Source organism: Lepidothrix coronata, unplaced genomic scaffold (assembly GCF_001604755.1).
Source record: "Lepidothrix coronata isolate B3197 unplaced genomic scaffold, Lepidothrix_coronata-1.0 Scaffold131, whole genome shotgun sequence".
NCBI lineage: Eukaryota > Metazoa > Chordata > Aves > Passeriformes > Pipridae > Lepidothrix > Lepidothrix coronata.
The window spans coordinates 1,190,798-1,211,021 of NW_016690311.1; the positions used below are offsets into that span (position 1 = coordinate 1,190,798).

Genomic DNA, 20,224 nt, shown 5'->3' on the forward strand with positions numbered 1-20,224 from the left:
CACTGAAGTCAGCTGTGACAAGGGGGAGATCTTTAGGATGTTCAGATGCCCAGGATAGGAGTTAGGAATAAATGTTTGCAAGATGAAGTATGTATTTGTGTGGAAACTACTGGTAGTGTTGAATAAATCTAGAGTGATGTGGGCTTTTTTGGGATTTTTTTTTTTCTAATAAATGGAGAGGTTTCATCAAGCGCACAGAAGCTGAAAGTGAAATATTTTCAAATACTCTTTGATCAGCCGGCTGTATTCTTTCTTCCAGTAGAAAGCAAATAAACAAAAGATCAGGCTTGGATTGCTGAGTCAGCTGGAGAATTTTAGTTTTGTTTTCAGTCTCCAAAGAAAAATGAATTGATTTCATAAGGGCAGGTGCTTCTGCTGTGGAAGGGGAGGAGACTGAGGAGAAGAGGATACTGAAGGCACCTTTGGGTGCTGTGGAGTCTGGAGGGGTATTGCTGGTAGAGTGAGGTATGGAAAATTGTTGGGACAGTTAGAAAGGATGGATAAGCACCTCGCTGTTTCAAATGCCTTCAGGCAGTGCTGGAATAAATAACTTCAAGCTGTTCAAATGTGGTATTAACAGGCTGGCTGCCTCAGACTAACTTCAACAGCTCCAGGATGCCTGGGTGCAAAAATTCAGGTCCTACAGGAATTGCTGGATAATGTTGATAATTTGCAGAAAATATGGATTGAGGGCAGCTGCTTAGCAGTGGCTCCCTCTGCAAGAGTTTGTGGTGTGTATGAGAGCTTGTGACATGGGTTCATCACTGCAGGGCTCCCCCCCCTTAGGAGTCTGTCCTCGGAGAGCAGATCTAAGGGGAGGAGGAAGAAAAGAAAGCTGCAGAGCTTACTCCATCCATCTTCCCAAAGGCTGGAAGGAAACCTGTTCCTTACTGTATGAGCAGCCTTGAAGATAGCCAGGATTTAGCACTGAGTATACAGGGATGCCCAGCACTGCAGGAAATGTTCTTTGTAGTGAGGAGCACTGTGTGGGCTACTTCCTCCTTGGGAACAGGCATTGAAGTGTTGGAAGAGTCAATGGACCTCAATTTTTGTTTAAAAAAAAAGACCTTTCCTTTTTAGACAGATTTCTACTTTCACCTGAGTATTAAAGATTACTTTTGAAGTATTTTTCTTAATGCAGGTAATATCTCTAGAGAAGTTTTACAGGGATGATGAGCTCTGCTGTGAGAGGAAAGGCTCCCATTTTTTTTGTTATTTCACTAAACCTCAAGAAATCCATATATGGCACCTCAAAAAGGGACAGTTGCCCAGGGACTGGCTGGCTGGAGGCAGTGGTGTGAAAGCACATCAACACAGTCCTCTGAAATGAGGGAATTCCAGTGTTTTCAGGGCTAACTAGAAGAAATGCCTTTACTCTGTATCCTAGAGAAAGGAAGGTGTAAACCCTTGTCACGTTTTGTGCCTCGACAGAACAGTTTGATTTGCTAAGGGGCCCTGTGCATGTCAGCATTTCACTACTGTATTTTGAAATTTCATTTTCCCCTCATTTTGGAGATTATCAGCCAAGATAAACATTTCCCAAGAAACCCCTCTGTGAGCACCACCTGCAATAACTCGTTTCCAGTGATGTATTTCTCTCGGGGCTTTGCAGACAGTAAAGACAATTGACAGTTTGACTACCAGAAACAAGTGAGGGGGAAATAAAGCCCAATGAAAGGATAATGGATCTCTAGGTTTCTGCAAGCACGTGTGTGGGTGTTGCAGATTTTGTTCCAGCATGTTGTAGACGGGTTGGGGGGTGGATTACAAGATGCTATTTTCAGAAAATAGGACAACCTGCCAAAACAGAGAGCTTTTTCTGCCTGTTTTTCACCAGGTCCTAGTAAAGGAATGGAGAAACACTAATCCTCATTGAGAATTTTTGAAAGTAGAACTTTATCTGTTATTTATTAATCCGCACACTGATCAAAGCCCAGGAGTGGAAATCTGTGCTGGTTCATCAATACCACTTGAGCACATATTTGCTGTTACTTGTGTGTTCTGTTGGCTTCAAGTCTAAGCCCTGGGTGCATTGCTGAAGGGGGAGGTTGGTGACTCAGACATGATTAGATCGCTGGGTGCTTACTCCCCTGCTTGGGCTCTTCTGTGTCTGCTGGTGGAGTGGGACATGGGACAGGGAAGGGTCTTTGGGGCTGTTGGATCTGACCATTTTTGTGCTCAAGGATCATCAATGGAACTAGACTGCTTGAAAAAATGAGAGGCTATGATTTAAAGTAAGCTGTGGCTTGAATATTGTACTGGGGAAGTTCAGGAAGGAAAGGCAACTTTTCATTTACATGGAGAGAGCACAGCTTCTGCTCCCACACGCACACGTAACAGCTGTAGCTTTGTTCAGTGTGCCTGGCTTCATGTATTGTTTTCAGAGCAGGGGTAATTAGTGTCTGAAAATGTAACTGCTCTTTGCTATTGTGGAACAATGTAAAAATCCTTTTTTTCACTGTAAAACATTCCTGCCCTCTTTTGATCTTGTCAAGCCAGACAATACAGCTGTCTTGTCATCGTATTTCCCACGGCAACGGCAAGTTTGCCAAATGGTAGAGGAAACCTCAGAAGCCCTTAATTACTGTGACTTCATCAGTGAAACTTGACTGCGTTTGGTGGACTTGCTTCGGACTGAAGTGAATTTGAGGGAATTCAGGCCTGGATGGCTTGGCAATGGCAGCTGATGTTAGTGAAGGGGATGATGCCAGTAGCAATGGGCAGTGAGGATGACCTTAGTGCTGCTCTGCTGAGTGTGGAGTGCAAGGTCACATTCCTAAGTCAGCAGCTTTATTTTTGAGTAAATAGCAATGCTCAAGGCAGTACAAAGCAAAAAACACTGGAGGAACTTAGAGGAGGAAAGGTTCTTCATTACTTGTTTCCCTAATTAAGTAAATTTATTGCTGTCGTGTTCCTTATTTGCATTGTCCAATAATCAGTGAAAAATCACTTCTGCTGATGCAGCCCAACAGTATTGTCAGATGTTAACAAAGTGCAGAGGATGTGATTGCAAAGGGTCACTCTTGGTGCTCCTGATTTTGTGTGGGAAATGGAGAGGCAAAGGTGGAATGCAGGGGTGGTGCTGGAAATCAGAAATGCAGCGGGAGGAAGACGTTGACCAAGGATGACTTGGGGTGTAAACAATAGGAGATAAGAGAAGATGAAAGAAGAATAAGTCAGAGGAAGTAAGAGGCACAACAGGTAGAATTACATCAAAAGTGGGAGGCAGAGGTACAGGTAATTAATTTTTTGTGAGTCATCACCAAACTATCCTGCCCCCAGAAAGGCTGACTCAGCAACATCAGTGAAAAAGTCAGAGCTTTCTCTCCAAGGTGCCATTCCAGATCAAAGAGGTTTCTATTAGTGAAACTGGATTTTCTGTCACTGATCCTCCCCTGCTTTAAAAAAACTTTTCAGATGTATCCTGTAAAGTCAGCATCCACCCTAACCACCCCAGGGCTTGGCTCCCTCACCTCTCTTCCCTGCCACATCTCCTCTTCCCAGCTCTGAATCATGGTCTATTTTGGGGCCCTTTGCACAAAAGAGATCTCCGTTGTTTGGACAGAGGTGAGGTGGCCACAAGAGGCACCAATTACTGCACATTTTCCTAGAGGATGGGGAAATCTAAAAAGAAAAGGAAATGAATAAAAATAACTTGATGGAAGAAGGTTTCTGTGATCTCATATCCCTGACAGATGCCTGGCCACAAAAGCACTTCTGGGAAGATATGAGTGTGATGTTCATATATTAACATTTTTTTCTGACTTATGATTCAGAAGTGAGATAAAGTCAGGAAAACAGGGGATAGAAAAGGAAAATAGTCTCAGTTACTTTACCATGTTTTGTAAAGGCTGGTGTTTGTTGATGATGAGACTGGATGGGGCTGTGGTGACTGTGGACAGTCAGAGGGACAGGGATAGGCAGCAACTCCCAGTCTAAACCTTGATAGAAGCATTCCTTAAGTTATTTCCTCTTTGATATGCACAGGAGTTTGAACACAGTGTATTGCCTGGTGCACTGTTTCAGGGCTCTAGGGGAGTACAGCAAAAAAAAATACCTCAAAGACGTGTTTTACACAATAAAACACATGCAGAATTGCCTCTTTTTTTTTTTTTTTTCCTTCCCAGGGCACTTGGATTGTATTTAATGTAGCTCAGCCCAGTTTCACAGTGCTTGTGCAAGTGATGTGAGGGGAGGTGGTAGCATACATAAAACCATAGAACTCCCCCCATTGCAGCAAAGCCTGGCTTTTGCTGTGCTCAGCTGGAAAAGCAGATCCTGCATCCAACAGCAGGACCTTTTAACAGCAGCTGTGGTACCTGATTGTGGCCCTTCAATCATAGCAAATGTCAGAACCAGAAAAGGCTGATTAAGCATTTGGAGGTTTGGACCAACAACAACAGCCAACCAAAAAAAAACCACCCAACCTTAAGTGTTGAGGTGCCAAGTCTGGGCTAACAGGGAGACCTTTGTTCTGCAGGTAGATGAGAGCACAGGGTGGTCCCCACCTCTGTTTTGGCTCCCCATTGCAGGTGTCCTTCCTGCCCCAGACTGCAGCCCCATGGTCTGGGTAGGATGTGAAACCTGGCCTTGAGCCCTGACAAGGACTGTGAGGACAGCTCTGGCTGCACAGCATTGCATTCCTCTGGGGAAGGAGGGATGGAGCCACGTTTCTTACTGATCCAGAGCTTCATAAAGGCTGTTTTCAAGGGGCTTTGAAAGAGATTCCTGGTTTCGTTCTGTTTCAATACAGCACCCAAGCAGCTGTGCATGAGGGAAGCAGAGAAAGCTTTATTTTTAGATCATGCAAATCTTTCCATTATTGTGGTGATGGTTAAAACAAAGCCACTTTCTCTCTAGGCTGCAAAATTGGCATGACAAGCAGTAGGAAATCTTCCTTTCCCTTTTTTCCCGAATTTTTGAAAAGAACAATAAGCCCTGACAGAAAGTGTGTATGCAGTGATGCCAGGAAGCTTAGAAAACAAGTCAGGAAACTGATCATGAGCATTCGGGTCTCTCTCATGTGTTCAGCTTTCATCAGGCTTTGCTGGGTTTGCACAGGGAATGCAGCTCAGCCACTGCTCATCTCCACAATCTGGGCAAACTTGTTTCTTGTTTTCATCCCACCACTACAACAATGACAGAAGCTCAGGGAAGTAAATGCCTGAGGCAAATAACAGGCGTTATGTATCAGCTGCTGATGAAAAAGTTCTGCCTACACGTTTGGGTACATTTAGTTTGGACCAGCAAAAGCAAAAAGTCATGCAATCCTCCAATGTCCATTAATCCACCTTCTGTGATTTCTGCTGTGGGTATTTTGTTTTCCTCTGGGGACCTAACTTTTTATTTAGGTATATATTCATGGCTGCTGCTGCCATTGGCTTGCTGTTGCACACATTAATTGCCATTGAACAGAGGAATGTCTCCCCAAAGGCCTAATCCTTTCTCAGCACCAGATCGTCAGTTCTGTAATTGCTGCTGATTTCGTCCCATCGGAAAAGCGTGATCCTTTATCAGGTCCCTCATCCCCACTGATGTTAATCTGGGCCATCCACTAGGACCTGCCAAAATGCATCTTCTGTGGATCTTCTTTCCTCTTCTGAATCAGAAATTAAAATTATTGAAGCAAAATAAGACTCTAGCAGAAGCATTCGTACAGAACCACAAATCTATTAGCTTGGTCACTGATTGCAAATCAGTACATGAGTACAAGATTAGGGCTTACCTTGCTTAAACCAGGGCATGCAGACTTTTTCTTTGATCTAAGTTGTATATTTTTGCTGCAGCTTGATTTTAAAAGCCTTTAATGTAGGAGCACTGTGTGGCTTAGCCCTATGGGCTAACAGCCACAGGTACCTCTGTACTAGGCAATTTTACACAAGGAATCCGTGAACATGCAAACATGGGCATCTCGTGGGCTTAGTACAGAGGATTAGACCTGTTTCTGCTGCCTTAACTGTAAGAATTCGAGAATCAAATTGTTTCTCATTTTATCCTTTTTCAGTTGTTGCCATGGCAAAACCCCAGAGAGGACGGGGAGGGTTGTACCAAACCATTGGAACATCAACTTTTCTCTGGGACTGATTAAAAGATATGTTCAGGTGCTCAGTCTCACCTCGACACTCACGTGTAACCTCACGTGTACGAGCAGCTCTGAATGAGCACGGCCCACAAGGCTACTTAGAGGGCCAGTTATTCACGGGGGTCGATGCGCATCAGGAATGAGATGGAGACAGAGAAAACGTATTTATCTTTATTCAGATGACAGTTTCTATTTTCTGTACTTCACCTGCTGCTCTTTGGGTTGTTTTCCAGGTTGCATCAAGTAAATTTCGAGGCTCCCACTTGTGAAGGCAAGCGCAAAGAAACACTCGCCTTGATAGGGGACTTCTCGTCTTCGGCGGAGTTCTTCGTCACCATTGCAGTCTTCGCCTTCCTCTACTCACTGGCTGCTACTGTGGTTTATATCTTCTTCCAGAACAAGTACCGTGAAAACAACAGAGGGCCTCTAATTGTAAGTGTGCATTTGCAGTGTCTTCAGGCATAGGTCTTACCTCTTGCTTTTTTGGTGGTTGAGGCTGTGGCGTGGTCTGGGAGACCCAGGTGGCCCAATGCCCAAAGCATCTCTGCATTCATCTGCTTTTTTTTTTTATCTTAATAGTGACTTACAATTTTAACACAAAGGGTAACAGAGTCTGTATGCAGGTGGAGTTTAGTCCTAATCCTGTATGTACTTATGCAATTCCCTCTTATCTCCCACTGCCTGCGGTGATGATGTTCAGAAAAATAATGAACGTGTATCTGAGTGATTGCAGGATCAGGGTCTGAGCCCTATGGCTCTGACAGCAGAGCTTCATTGGTGGGGAAAAAAGGAAAGAGTAGATCTTGGGCATGTCCTGGCAGACAGATGAAAACATGCCCTGATCAAAGCCTAGCTAGAGAGATTGCTTATTGCTAATTACTGCTGGGTTCAGTCAAATTATTTTGCTTTGGAGAATTATGTGGCTGTTTTTCCAGTATGACACTGAGCTCCCAGCATGTTTGTGTCTCTGTGCTGGTTTATGAGCCTTCCAGTTATCATCGTCTGCACCCATCAAGCTGTGGTTGTTCATGCCTTTATTTTTTCTTTTACTGATTCCTGAAGGCTTGTGATAAAAAGCAAGTGCTGCTGTGCATTTGTTTTCTCATAGGTTGAGACAGTAAAGCCAGTGAAGGCTGTTTTGTTCCACGTGTCTGTTACCTGTCAGTGTATCGTGCCCCATGGTACACCCCATGTTTTGCTGGGCTGCTGAGGGCTGTGTGTTGACCCTCATGTGCTCTGAAGTTGGGTCAGGTCTCTTCATCTGTGGATTGCCTCACAATCTCTCTTCCATGGACAGCCCTCTTCCCCATGACTGCAAGGACAAGGTTACACTAAGGGAGAGAAAATACTTCCTTGAAGTCTTGATGTGAAGAGAGTGATTCCAAAGGAATGTGGGGAGTTTATCGTGGACCAGTATCAGGAAAGAATTAGTCCTGGATTTCAGAAAAATCTGAAGTTTATGACTAACAGAAACCAGACACTTGGCTGAGAGTTGTACCTTAAGTAACTAAAAGCTACCAATAAAGAATATCAGAAAAGTATAACAGGAAGAAAAATAAATCACCAGTATAGGAAAGCTGAACCTATTAAAGGAAATAACTACAGTAACAGTCAGCAAAAGATTAAACTGTAGGAAGGTAGACTTAGCATCATGGGGTTTTGAGGGAAAGATTTTCCTGCTGCAAGGAGCTATTTTCTTGAAGTTTGCATAATTCAGAACTGATGAATTGTTACAAAAAAATTCTGCTTTCATATCAAAGGAAATTAATCCTCTTCATTTGGGGGTTGTTGGGACCTTTCCTCTCCTAGAAAATGTTGAGGAAAGATGGGAAAACCTTCAAAGAGAAGGGGGAGAAGAGGCAAGATGAAGGGATCCCTACTGAAAGAGTAAATAAATAAAGTGCCTTGCTTCTGCTTGATTCAGTTGGCATCAAGTAATATCTCATTTCAAACTATCCCATCAAAGTAAGTTGCAGAGTTCTGCCATCTTAATTTTCTTGCAGCAGATAATTCTTTCTTTTGACCAACAGCATTATCCTCTGTCACAATAAGAAAGGGAAAGACAAACACTAGTATATGTCAGATCACAGTGTGGCCATCTCCCTGTGTCCAGAACTTTCCCAAAACAGCTGCTGCAGTGATGATTGTCACAGGATGCACGGCACAATCCACTACAGCGTTAACCTCGCATTGATTTGATTTGTTCTGCGTAGTGGGTTATAATTAAATCTACAGGTTAAATTTAACCACTATCTGTTACCAAAGCCTCTGTTTGCAATTTTCCAGTCTTTAAACCAAGCCTAAATGACCTTATTTGTTCAGAATACAAAGATGCTTCTGAGTTTGTTCTGCAGCAAAAGCAGTTCCTGCCGGTCAGTGCTGTTGGGAAGCAGCTGAGGGTTATTGTCAGCTTACGCCTGACAGGAGGGGAGTCCCATCAGCACTCCAGCATCTCCTTTGCACTGCAAGATCTGTTGTATTTGGTATTTTTAGAAAAAAGAACCTTTTTCGCCTGGAGCACATCCTTGCTGGTCTCCCTGGAGACTGCCCAGTGCAATGATTGCAGCACCACAGCCTGACTGGGGACAGGGTGTGAGTCCCTCTGTGCAGCAGAGTTGTAGGCAAAATGAAGAGCCCCAGGCAGAGAAAAAGCTGGCAGCTGTAGCTAAGAGGAATTCAGGGGTCAAGGAAAACTCAGAGTGAAAACCAGTTCCTTACAGCTGCAGTGCTCACCTAAGGGATGTCACGCGTTGTGCGAAGGAGGCAGGCGATGTATCCTCCAGCTCCAGGCAGATGCTGCACAGAACTGACGTGTATCAGATCAGATGTGTGAGTATGTCTCATCCCTGAGATTTTTCCTTCCAAAGAAAAGTGCTGCAGAAATCCGTGGTGCTTCGTGCACTCCTGAGTCCAGCAGCCAGTCCCCAGCACGTGTTGGTGCAGGAGGCAGGGCAGCCCTTGTTGCCTTTCATCACCAGGCAGAATCTGTGCATCAGGCACTGTTTCCAGACTACCAGTGTTTTGCCTCTTAGTGAAGAGTTAGAAGATGATAGTTTCATCCATCCTCGCTTCTGCTCCAGTGCCTGATCACAATTTCATAGTTAAAACCATTCCTGCTTTAAGCCTTGTACTTCCTCTTGGCTTGATATTTCCTCAGTCTGGGATGACATCTGCCTTTAAGCAGCACCCTCTCAGAGCTACCTTTCCTTCTAAAGAATTTTTGGGATTTGAAAAACGAGTATGAGAGAAAAAATGGAGAGAGGAAAAAAAGCCTTTCATTTGAAATTTTTAAATATTTTTTCAAAAGCCCTTGCACAGGCAGTCAGAGCACTAGCAAATTGCAGCAGCCTGACTGGGTGCAAAAGATAAGATTATAAGGAATTTAATGACCACTAAGTCATGAGAAACTTGCAGGGAAAATTTCAGTCACAAATGTTTCAAGTTTACCTTGTTTATACAGATACAGGGAAAAGAACTGCACGTGCTGATATCTCAGCAAAGCATCACTTTAACTGTGGAAAAATACTTTAGTGTTCAGTGTGAAGTGAGACATCATGGCAAGGAAATACTTCCAGCGGGAGAAGCAGTTAACTCCTTCCCTGGCTGTTTGAATGGCACCAGCCTGTTTTATTCACTATGCAGTGAGCCATTTCTGTTGCTAAATTTGCCTGTCAGGTTTTGGGGATAAAAAATCTTCCTTTTGGTCTCACAGGGCCTCGGTTGTGTTGCTCATCTGTGATGGAGGTGGGAGTTTCCCCTTCCCTTGGGGCTGGCAGCAGCAAGCCCTTGCCATGTGCACCCTCTGCTTCCCTCACTGGCTCCGTGAGAGGTCATGTAGGGGGGTTTGTACAGATAGATGAGCCCTAGAGAGGACCTTGGATTCCCAGTTTCTAAAGGAGCAAGAAGCAGGTTACCAGGGATTAAATACCTAATAGATATGTGCAATGTGTTTCTGAGGTCTACAAAGCACAGCTGTGATTTCAATGCTGTTGCAAACTCCCTCATAATGCACGTGGTACAGCTGGGGACTCGCCTCGGTGGTTACAACAAGTGCAAGGCAGCTTCTCAAATGACTGATTAGTGCTCAAGAGCCAGAAACGTTCTAAAGAAATTAATTGGAGATGGTGACTTAGATTTTAATGAATGGGATGTACAAAATCCCACCAATTTTCTTTATATCCCGATCTCTCACACCGACCTAAGCTGGTTCCCACTCACATAACACCATGTGCCTGGGGGAGGCATTGCTGGTTCATGATGAGAGCAGAGATGAGCTGCACCAAACACCTGTCTTGATGCTCTGCCTCATATCTGTACATTTGGAGCTGCTTGCAAGCAGAGAGTAACCAACCCAACAGTCCTGTGCTGAAGTTTTAGGGCATCAGGATAGGATACTTCCATATATCTCTCAAAAAATAAAGAATAGTCACAGTCAATGTGTATCAGTAGTCCCCATCACTCAGACTTCTTACTTTTTCCATAGTTTCTTTACCCCATATGTGCTCTATTTAAAATCCCCATTCTGACAACCCTATGTGCCTTCAGGTTTGCCTTTGGGAAGTTACAGATTGGCCATGAAAAAACACATGCAGTCAGGTATAAATGTAAGTGTAAATCACTTTATTAATATTCCAATCAATTAATATAGAAGCATAAAATTATTTAGCCAAGAAAGGTGACTGATATAACCCTGAAAAGAAATATTTCATTTTTATAGTGATTACTTGATAATCTCATTCTTATGGTCCATAAAGATGCTTACATGTTAAGAAGATGAGATCTTTCCTTTGCATCTGGAGTCCTGTGAATAATCACCTTAAGCAGAAAGGCATTTGGTTCTTTACGTATGTTGCAGATTGAGTGAGTTAAGTACATCTTGGTTTGCTCTTTGGAGATCTCTTTGATTAAACATGTTATATTTCCTCACCTCTCTCCAGCTTTCTAGAAAACAGAGAGAAAAAGAATAAAGAGCCGTCTGTGAAAACAAAGACTGAATACTTTGCAGTTAAAAGATTAAATCGGGAAGAATCTGAATAATTCTTTGCATTTCAAAGAGCTGTTTCAGCCTGCTGTTGTCATCTTTTTGAAACACAAGCCAGGGTGACCTTGCTGTACATGCTGGTGCCTCCCAAAGGACCCTGCACTTCTCTGCCAGAAGCAAGCTTGCAAGGCCCTACACTATTGCAAGAAGCATGTAATTCTTTCAGAGCTTCATTCGGCAGAAAATCTGTGGTGGGACCTCATTCAAACCAGAAAAGAGCTAAAATGCCATTGTAGGAAGGTGTTTGCTGCCTGCAGCAATCTGCTGTTGGCGGCTTTCCCGGGCTGGGACCAGGACTGTGGCTCTGGCTGGGGTAGTTCCTGAATTTTTAGGTTGGTTGTGACTGTGAAAGCAAATCCTCTGAGTGGTTTGCCACTGCTAGGGTAAAGAAATATCCCTCTGCTCCTGCGTGGCTGGCCATGAAACCTGTTGGCAGCACTAGACAGGCGCTGGCTGGGAGGGGTTATGGACTTTGGCATTTGAGGAGCTGCTCCCTTAGATGCTGTAACTGTACAAGAGGCTTTCTTGAATGGAGAGGTTTTGTAGCAGGAGCCCTACATGGAAGCCAGTTATGAGCCAGCAGCTGTGAGCTGGCAAGGGAGGAGGGATGCCACACACACCCCAGCCAGGCCAGAGCCAAGGCTTTGCTGGTTTTCAGGCATAACAGGCCAAGATCATCCTGGCAGACTTGGCTGGGAGGCAGAGCAGGGCACAGAGTGCATGCAGGGACATGTGTGTCACAGCCTCCAGGGGCTGCTGAAGCCACCAACCAGCTCGGAGCAGATGAAACACATCCCCTTTCCAAGTGAACAAGCAGCTTCTGCAGATGCTTTTGTGTGGGTGAGGTTGTGCTTGACACTGGGGAATCCAAAACTGTGCTCGGGAGGCTTAAGTGACTCTAAGTGACTGCCTCCTCCAAAGAGGGGCATTTTGCAAAAGCCACTGGCTTGATAGCAAGGAGGAATCTTTCAGTTACTGTGAAAAGAAAAGGCATGCACAGTTCTATTCTAAAACATATATTAAATTGTTCTAAGTAGACGTTTTTGGAAAACTCAGTGATAACTAAGTAATAACAAGTTTCAAGAAACTAGAAAAAGGCAGCAAGAATTTGTTGTTGTTGTTGTTATTGCACATACTTCAAGATCTTAAAAACTCCCTCCTTGGATATTCACTGTATCTTAAATTTTGGTTTTTTTGCTTTTCCCTACACGTTCTTATTTTGCCTCCTTCCCAAAGGCACCTGTAGGCAGAGCAAAGTATCTCAGCTGAGATCTGAGAGAGAAACTTTGCAATTAGGAATGTAGTGTTATCGTATAACAATACACACTGAAGAGATCTGTAGACACCACTTCAAGAGAGCAACTACAAAAATTACTTTGTTCCGAAGGAAAAAAAAGACTCACCCATGCTATAGGGATATTAAACATTGAAATGCAAGATTTGTTTTAGTATGCAGGCACTCTGGCCTTAATTACCAAGGAGAAATTCCCCAGATAGACATTAAGCCACAGAACAGCTTAGCTTGAAATTCACTTTTATTTTCAGCATGTCATTATCTTGTAACTCTGTTCCACCTAGAGCTGTGAAAATGTTCAGCCAGAAATCCAAACCCACTTGAAAACGAGAGGTTCAAGTTCCAGCCAAAGCTGAAGGTTCACAAAGATTCAAAATAAACAGGAAGATGCAAGTTTACTCTAGTCATAGAATCATGGAATTATACATTTTGCTCCTTGCCTAGTGCAGAGGAGGCAGAACAAATTCTCCAAGAGCCTCAGTCCAGCCACGTAGCCTTTGTGAGAGCACCTGCTAAAGAAATCCAGGTGGTCCATTAGCCTTCCTGTCCTGTCTTCTTGAGCAGCTGTTGGCCAGCTGGCAAACAGGCTGCATGGTTTCCTCTCTCAGTCCCACTGTGCCATCTCTCCCTCTTGGCTAGACTTTACAGTTTTTGGGAGTTCATCTATACAAGGGCTGATCCCAGCACCCCAGGAGTAAGGACCCTTTCTTCAAGGCTCTGACCTGCTCTGAAATAGGGGAATTAGTGGCAGAGAGGGCAGGATTAGGCTTCTGTGAACACCCTGGCACAGGGAAACAGAGGAAGTCAGCAGAAGGCTGGAGCTTGGGGTGTGGTGGTGAAGACAAGTCCTGAGAAATAACATGAAATACTTAATGCCTGTAGAACCAGCCCCTCAACTGCACAGTGCTATGGGATGTTCCTAGAAGGACTTGCAGCCCAGGACATGGGCTACCAGCAGCTAGTGAGGGGCTCTTGCAGATACAGTCATTTGTGCCATGAGTCGTGCAAAGGCCTCACCAATATGGGGTCAGGGTCTGTGAGTTCAACAGCAGGTCTGAACTGCTGTTGTCACCTGCTTGAAGAACTTGGCTTGCTTTTAAAACTTATCTCTTTTTAGCAAGTTTAACCTCCTGTGTTGCATTAGTTTTAGTCAGTTTGTCTCTGTTTGATTCAAATTTCTACCTGCTGTTATGCATTTAATTTAGTGGCATTGCCAGTGGACTGATTGCAGAGCTGAATTTAGCTTGCAAAGGCTCTGAGTATGGTGACATTGGGAGAGGGTTGCTTGTCACTTTAAAAATGTAGTCCCCAAAACTCTGTTGTATCCCCATTTTGTCAATCAGAACCTGTATGAGGGCTTGGCATCTGGGTCAATAGCATGTCAAGCCTCACAGCAAATAAAGAGCATCTCCCATCATGATCCACAGCTCAGCAGATATCTGGTGTTTCTACCAGCAGGAATTTTTAGGAAACGTTTGCGATTGAGCTGTTGCCTCTAGGAGTCCGTTTCTCATTCAGTAACCGCTAAGACACATGAGATACAATAATTTCTTTTGCTGGAAATCTCCCTGAGAAGAAAAATTATTCTGGGCTGTATGCCTCTGCCGATGCAGAGTCTTTTTTGGTGTTAGGATAGTTGTCAGCTCCTGGGCTTCACGCTCTTCAAGAGAGCCCATTTGGGCAGCATGAAGGAGGTCAGAGGAACTTGAAGCTCAGTGGCAGATACAGGCCCGCAGAAAACAAATTGTTAAAAGAGAAGGATGTATCCTTTGGGAAAGCATCCAAGCACAGTTAATTTCATCCCATCTGCGTGAGCAGAGACATCCTTTGTTCATGGCTTGCTTGTGCAGCGGGTTTTTTGACTGGTGCCTCTTCCCTCATGATGGAGACTCGTGTCCTTCATCCCTGCAGTGCCCTGGAGAGCTCCTTCCCAAATGTCAGGTGTGCTTGTAGAAGATGAGAATGATGTTTCCTAGGGATCATTTCTTTCTTTGGATAGTGACCCAAAACACTGTGTTCTTAATGAGCGTTTTCCCTTCCTTCCATGTACACCTTTACTTTGCCAGGGGGAAGGGGAAGCAGCCCCATGGGAGGTGGGATATCAAGACGCAGCGATGCAGTTAGTGGTATGTTAGACTTTGGCACCTCTGCCATCTGTTGTGGGCTGACAGATGGGATGAAATATGACAGCAGAAAGGCTCTTCTGTTTTAGCAAGACACAAGAAAGCTTGAAAAATCACACCTCCTCCCTCCTTTCCCCCCAAACCCACACAACAACAGTGTCACTTGGCCACTTGTTCTGGCTAAGACAAGGAGAAGTTTATGCCTGTGCATGCTCCTGAGAGTCTTCCGAGGGGAAAGTGAGCAGAGTGGATCAGAGCAGAGCTGCTCAGAGGTGCTCGATCCTGGAGGGACTGCCACACCTTCTCCCCTCTTTTCACATGGGTGGGAATTAGGAACAAATGCTCTACCGGGCCAGAGAGGAGCTGAGGAGTCTCTGCTTGGCAAGTCTTGCTGTTTATTTGCTCACTCATGATAATTAGTGGCTGCATGGCTTGTGCAGCAGAGACATTTGGCCTTACCTGTGGCTGGTGAGAAAACTCCTCATCTGGTAGCTGAGGATTAGCCAGTTTCAGGTTCTCCCTGAGATGGAAACACTTCCCATTGGAAACCCACCTTGGCTGTCTGTAGGAGCACCCAGGGCAAGGCCCAGCCCTCGGGTCCCAGCTCCCTTACAGGTATGTGTATTATGTAATTGATTACAATTCATTGTCCAGGTGCTGTGAACAGCAACATTTTCAAGGCAGCTCAGCATCCTGGGAACTGGCCACGTGTTTGTGGAAATATGGCCTCAAGGTCAGAGATGCAAATGTCAGCCAAAGGGCTGTGTCCCATTAGGCATGTCAGGCACTCCTGAAAATTAGCTCTGTGGGTGATGATGGTAACACAACCTTCCACTAAGTAACAAGCTCTTGGTTTCTCTCTCCCCTCTGACACAAGCTTTCAGTTTTCTGGTGCTTTTTAATATCTTTTTTCCTCCCAACGGACACACCAGTATAATGCTTCTAACTAATTTGTCTTTTAGGATTTCATTGTGACAGTGGTCTTCTCGTTCTTGTGGCTAGTGAGCTCATCTGCTTGGGCTAAAGGACTGTCAGATGTAAAGATTGCGACCGACCCAGACGAGGTGCTGTTGCTGATGTCTGCCTGCAAACAGCAGTCCAACAAATGCTTGCCTGTTCGCAGCCCTGTTATGTCAAGCCTCAACACTTCGGTTGTAAGTGACTTTGACTGCTGCTCTTCACCCTTACCTTGCAATGTATTTTCATCTTTTACCCGTGTATTGACCTAAATTGGCTGGTGCAAACCAGTTAGCTGACATGATTTAATTGGAAGTACAGTCTTGCTGCGGGGAAAGGCAGGCTGTGACTCACCGCAGCTCTGCCGTGGAGCGGCAGCGGGATGAGTGTGCAGGGCTGGGATGGGGATGGGGAGGAAGCAGTGTCTGTCCAAGTACATTGATTTGCCTCTCTGCTTTTAACTTGCTCGCTGCAGCGCTTTTGAAAAGGGGTCTGTGAGCTCCTTCAGGAAGAAAAGGTTTTGTGCCTTATAGATTCCTTTAAAAATCCTCAAAAAAGCAACACAAAATTGGTCTTTGGAATATTTAAAAAAAAAACCCACATACACAGAAAAAAAAAACCTCCAGGCCAGATGACCAATTAACATCTCTCTTTTTAATTAGTTTCTTTCAATTTTATCTTTCCGCAGTTTCTTTAAACTAGATTATGTTTTCAAACAAAACAATATTTTGGTCCAAAAACTCTACTTTTCTTTTGGAAACAAAGAGGAAAGCAGGCACATTGTGAGCTGCAACTAGCTAAGGGAGGTGAATTTGGGGATTTGCTCCAAAACTGAGAAGATTTTCCATCAGATTTTGGGAGAATCATAGAATCATTTAGGTTGGAAAAGATCTCTAAGATCATCAAGTCTAATCATTAACCCAGCACTGCCAAGTCCAGCACTAAACCATGTCCCCAGGTGCCACATCTACACTACTTCCAGGTATGGTGACCCCACCTCTTCCCTGGACAGCCTGTTCTGTGTTTGACAACTGTTTCAGTGAAGGGATTTTTTCTAATATCAGTTTTGAACCTCCCCTAGCACAACTTGAGGACATTTTCACTTGTCCTTGAGAAAGACAGACTGGGAGCAGCTTCGACTTCTCCCAGGACTGTGCAGGGTCCATAATGTTAGGTTGGGCTGGGAGACTGTGGCTGCTGGTGATGAGCTCCTTTTCTTCCCACCCAGGTCTTTGGCTACTTGAACTTTATCCTCTGGGCAGGCAACATTTGGTTTGTGTTTAAGGAGACGGGCTGGCATTCCTCAGGCCAGCGGCACCCTGCGGACACCATGGAGAAGCAGCCCAGTGGCTACAACCAAGGTGGCTACAACCAAGACAGCTACGGGCCAGCTGGTGGCTACAACCAGCCAGGCTCCTATGGCCAGGTGGGTGAATATGGCCAGTCCCAGAGCTACGGCCAGAGCGGGCCAACCTCCTTTGCTAATCAAATTTAGGGTTCACGCAGCGCAAGCTCTTGCATCCCTCACATGTAGAGAGTTTAACAGGTCTCAAGTTTCAGTGGCACCAGATTTTTAAGGGTTCTACATAAATTAATACTACAACACCGTGATCGATCTCTATTGAAGGTCTAAGCCCACCTCCTGTGGCAGATGGGAGGTGGCTGACGGGCTGGAGTTGGCCTTTTTTCCCTGACTAGCCAGATACAGGGGATGTGCTCCTCACAGGTGGTGACCTGGAGTCAGTGTTGTAGTACGTACCGTAGAGATAACTTTATGGTAGTTTTGTATGTGTCAAGATGGTAGAAGCATTTTGTAGCCTCAAGTCTGTAGTATTTAATATGCATAATATAACTGAATTTCCTTCTGCATTTTGGTGAAAAACGGAAGTGTTTTACTATGATTTCTACAGATTACTCTGTGTATCCATGCATGTAACATTGCACCTAAATTTTCAAAACTGCCTGTCTGTGACTCTTCAGAGCATTTGTTTTGGTTATACCTTTTTGTTTCAGAAGATTTTACTATTATTTCAGTTAACTGAGACATCCATCCGTAATTTAGTGCATGGATAAGCAGTTTCATACTACCAAATGTCTGGACTGTGTAAATGGAACTTCTCGACTTCTGCCATTGCATTTTGTTAAATGTCTGTTTAAAAGAAGTATGCATCTTTTATATATTTTGCAGAGTTGAATATATGGCTTACCCAAGTTCTGAATGCTTTGTAACTAAACTGTTTTTCCTTGAAATGGCATTCAGTAGTATATATGGTACCTGACCAATGTTTATTCCATTTAACTCAGCTAAGTATTCATTCTATAAATCACTATTTCTATGGATGTTTTGTGAATCTTTTAACGTGAGCTGTGGAGAATAAGGACCAAGTAACTGTGTTATATGTTTACAAAGGTATTTATTTAACTAAGATAACAGAGGTGCAGATATCAGTATACAAAACCATGTGAAAATGCCCTGTTGCTTGATACAGCAACATGAAAACCGCACGTATTGTTGTGACCTTACAAAGCATAAATATTTCTTTATGCCCTCTTACAAGAGAAGAAAACCTTTCTGTCCGTGCTGTTTCGAGGTTGTTAGATATCCCTCTGTTAGGTCGCTGCTCTGAGCGCTAGCTTGGTGCTACTGGAGAATGTAACTGGATTGACCAAATAACCCAGGCTCAGAGGAACTCATCCTAAAATAGCCAGAGCCAGACTCGTAGCCTGTTTGGATTCCTCCCTGGGAAATTCAACCCTCCCTCACTATGGCATATGGGATGCGTTGACACGAGTGAAAGCCTGAAGCACAATATACTAATCAAAACTGATCATCTGCATTTCTAGATCAAAGTGTATCAGTATATAATCTTATTGTATGAGCTGTAATGTTGAAAGCATCTTAGCTTAAAACAGCTTAGTCTCTTCTATGATTGTTGTAACCAATTTATGGCTACTCGGTGGATGAATCTATATTGTGATATCTATTTGACCCTAATAAAGTTATTGCATACAATGCATGTTTTCAGAGTATGTTAATATTGAAATGTCACTGCAAAATGATGAAGATAGCTATTAAAGAAAAATAACTATTCCTGTGCCTGACCTTATTGGTCATATTCTTACTGTTTTCCAACACTTTTATGAAGACTGTTTTAATGTACAGTGGAGTACAACACTTCTACAGACACCTGTTATTAAAGGTCAGTATCACAAGTTCTAAAAAAAATTAAAATTGTGCAGTTTAATACCTGCCTGCCTCTTTACCTCTTTCCCCCCGTCAGTAGGACTAGCCCAGTACTGTGCTAACCAGCCCAGTTCTGTGGGTTGCTGGAAAGCCATGTTTGAGTTATAAAGAAGACAAACTGAAATATCTAAATGTCCTCCTGTTTCAAATGACAGCAAAATACAATTTTCTGGGTAAATGAAAAAATTTATTTTGACTCTCAGTTCTTTTTTGGGGGATTTTGGTTTGGGATGGTTTTTTTCTGGTTTTGGTTTTTTTGTTGGTTGGTTGGTTGGGGTTTTTTTTAAGTTTGTAAAAAATTTAGATACAGGCAAGTCAGGAAAAAGTAAAATGTGTGTGTGGCAAGGGGTGAGATGGGATGTGTGCTCTTCATGCCTCCTGCTCCCACTCTCTTTTTTATTGTCATTCTTTTGAATTCCCTTTTTATTAGTTGATCAGAAATATCTCAAGCTGGTTTATCTAAGCCTCTCCATTAGAAATAGATAGTTTTTTTGTGTCAGCTAGCTTTCACTTCATGAACTTTTCCCCAGACCAGTAGGGTCCCATTGCCAAACTTTTCTATGCAATGCTGGGGTTGGAAATAAGTTTTGCTTCAGTTTATTCCTGCATTTTGAACAAACTGAAATTCTTGTTTAACCACGTGAACACAGAAACTGCAACTTTCAAACCCTCGGGAGGTCACACCCCTGGAGAAAGAGCAGTTTCTAATACAAGACTGGGAACAGAATGGAACAGAATTAAGATTATGTCTTATTTTGGGTACTATTTGTGTAACTCCAGATCTAAGTTTTCCTCATGAAGGGCAGAGCTGGTGGAAGAGTTGACAAAAGTCAACATGTTTTCATGAAAGACTTGCTGTTTGCTTTACCCAGTTGGCCAGATCTTCACAGGTACATCCTTGCTGCCATGCAGAACAGTTGAGCTGGTTATTACCCTTTGGGGACTGTAGTCTTCACTCTGAATTACAAGGGGAGAAAAGTCTCTTCATCTATATCTTCTCGGATTAATATAGTATGGCAGCAGCAAAAGTGAAAACAAAAACTTGTCTGCGTTATATAAGAAAATGTATCTGAATGTTTCCTCTGTGTTCCTCTGGATTCAAGTCTTATCACATCCTTTTGCAGTTGTTGAGAAATTGGAAGTTTATTTGAACTGGAGACAGTGACTGTATAGCAAAGGCTTGAGCAGGAGATGAGAAAGACTCTATTTGATGTTACCTGGGTTTCAGACAAATAGCTAAGCAAACTCAAGCATCCTCTGTGAGACTGCTGCTGGCAGCCTGATTGCTTTCCCGCTTCATCATTAGTGAGTATCTCTGCCGGTTAGTTAAATAACTAGGTCAGCCTGGAAAAAAACCATGTTCCTTGATCTTCTGTGCTGTCCCTCCTGTTTTCCAGTGTGTTTCTCTTTGTAGCCCATTTCTCAAAGTACCCAAGATGGGAGCATGTTTGCATTATCAAGTGCAAAGCTGTGGAGGAGAGGC

The 20,224-nt window shown here is 43.7% G+C and overlaps 1 protein-coding gene across 2 annotated transcripts in view; it reads left to right on the forward strand.

Moving 5' to 3' along the window:
* SYNPR (synaptoporin) overlaps positions 1 to 18,512 on the forward strand; it is a 103,989-nt gene extending 85,477 nt beyond the window's left edge. For both annotated transcript variants that reach the window (XM_017826904.1, XM_017826903.1), the window contains 3 exons: positions 6,316 to 6,514; positions 15,503 to 15,694; positions 16,726 to 18,512. In XM_017826904.1, the coding sequence (XP_017682393.1) occupies positions 6,316 to 6,514; positions 15,503 to 15,694; positions 16,726 to 16,992 (658 nt within the window). In that variant the 3' untranslated portion in view covers positions 16,993 to 18,512. The remainder of the gene's footprint in view (positions 1 to 6,315; positions 6,515 to 15,502; positions 15,695 to 16,725) is intronic.
* The last annotated feature ends 1,712 nt before the right edge of the window (positions 18,513 to 20,224 follow it).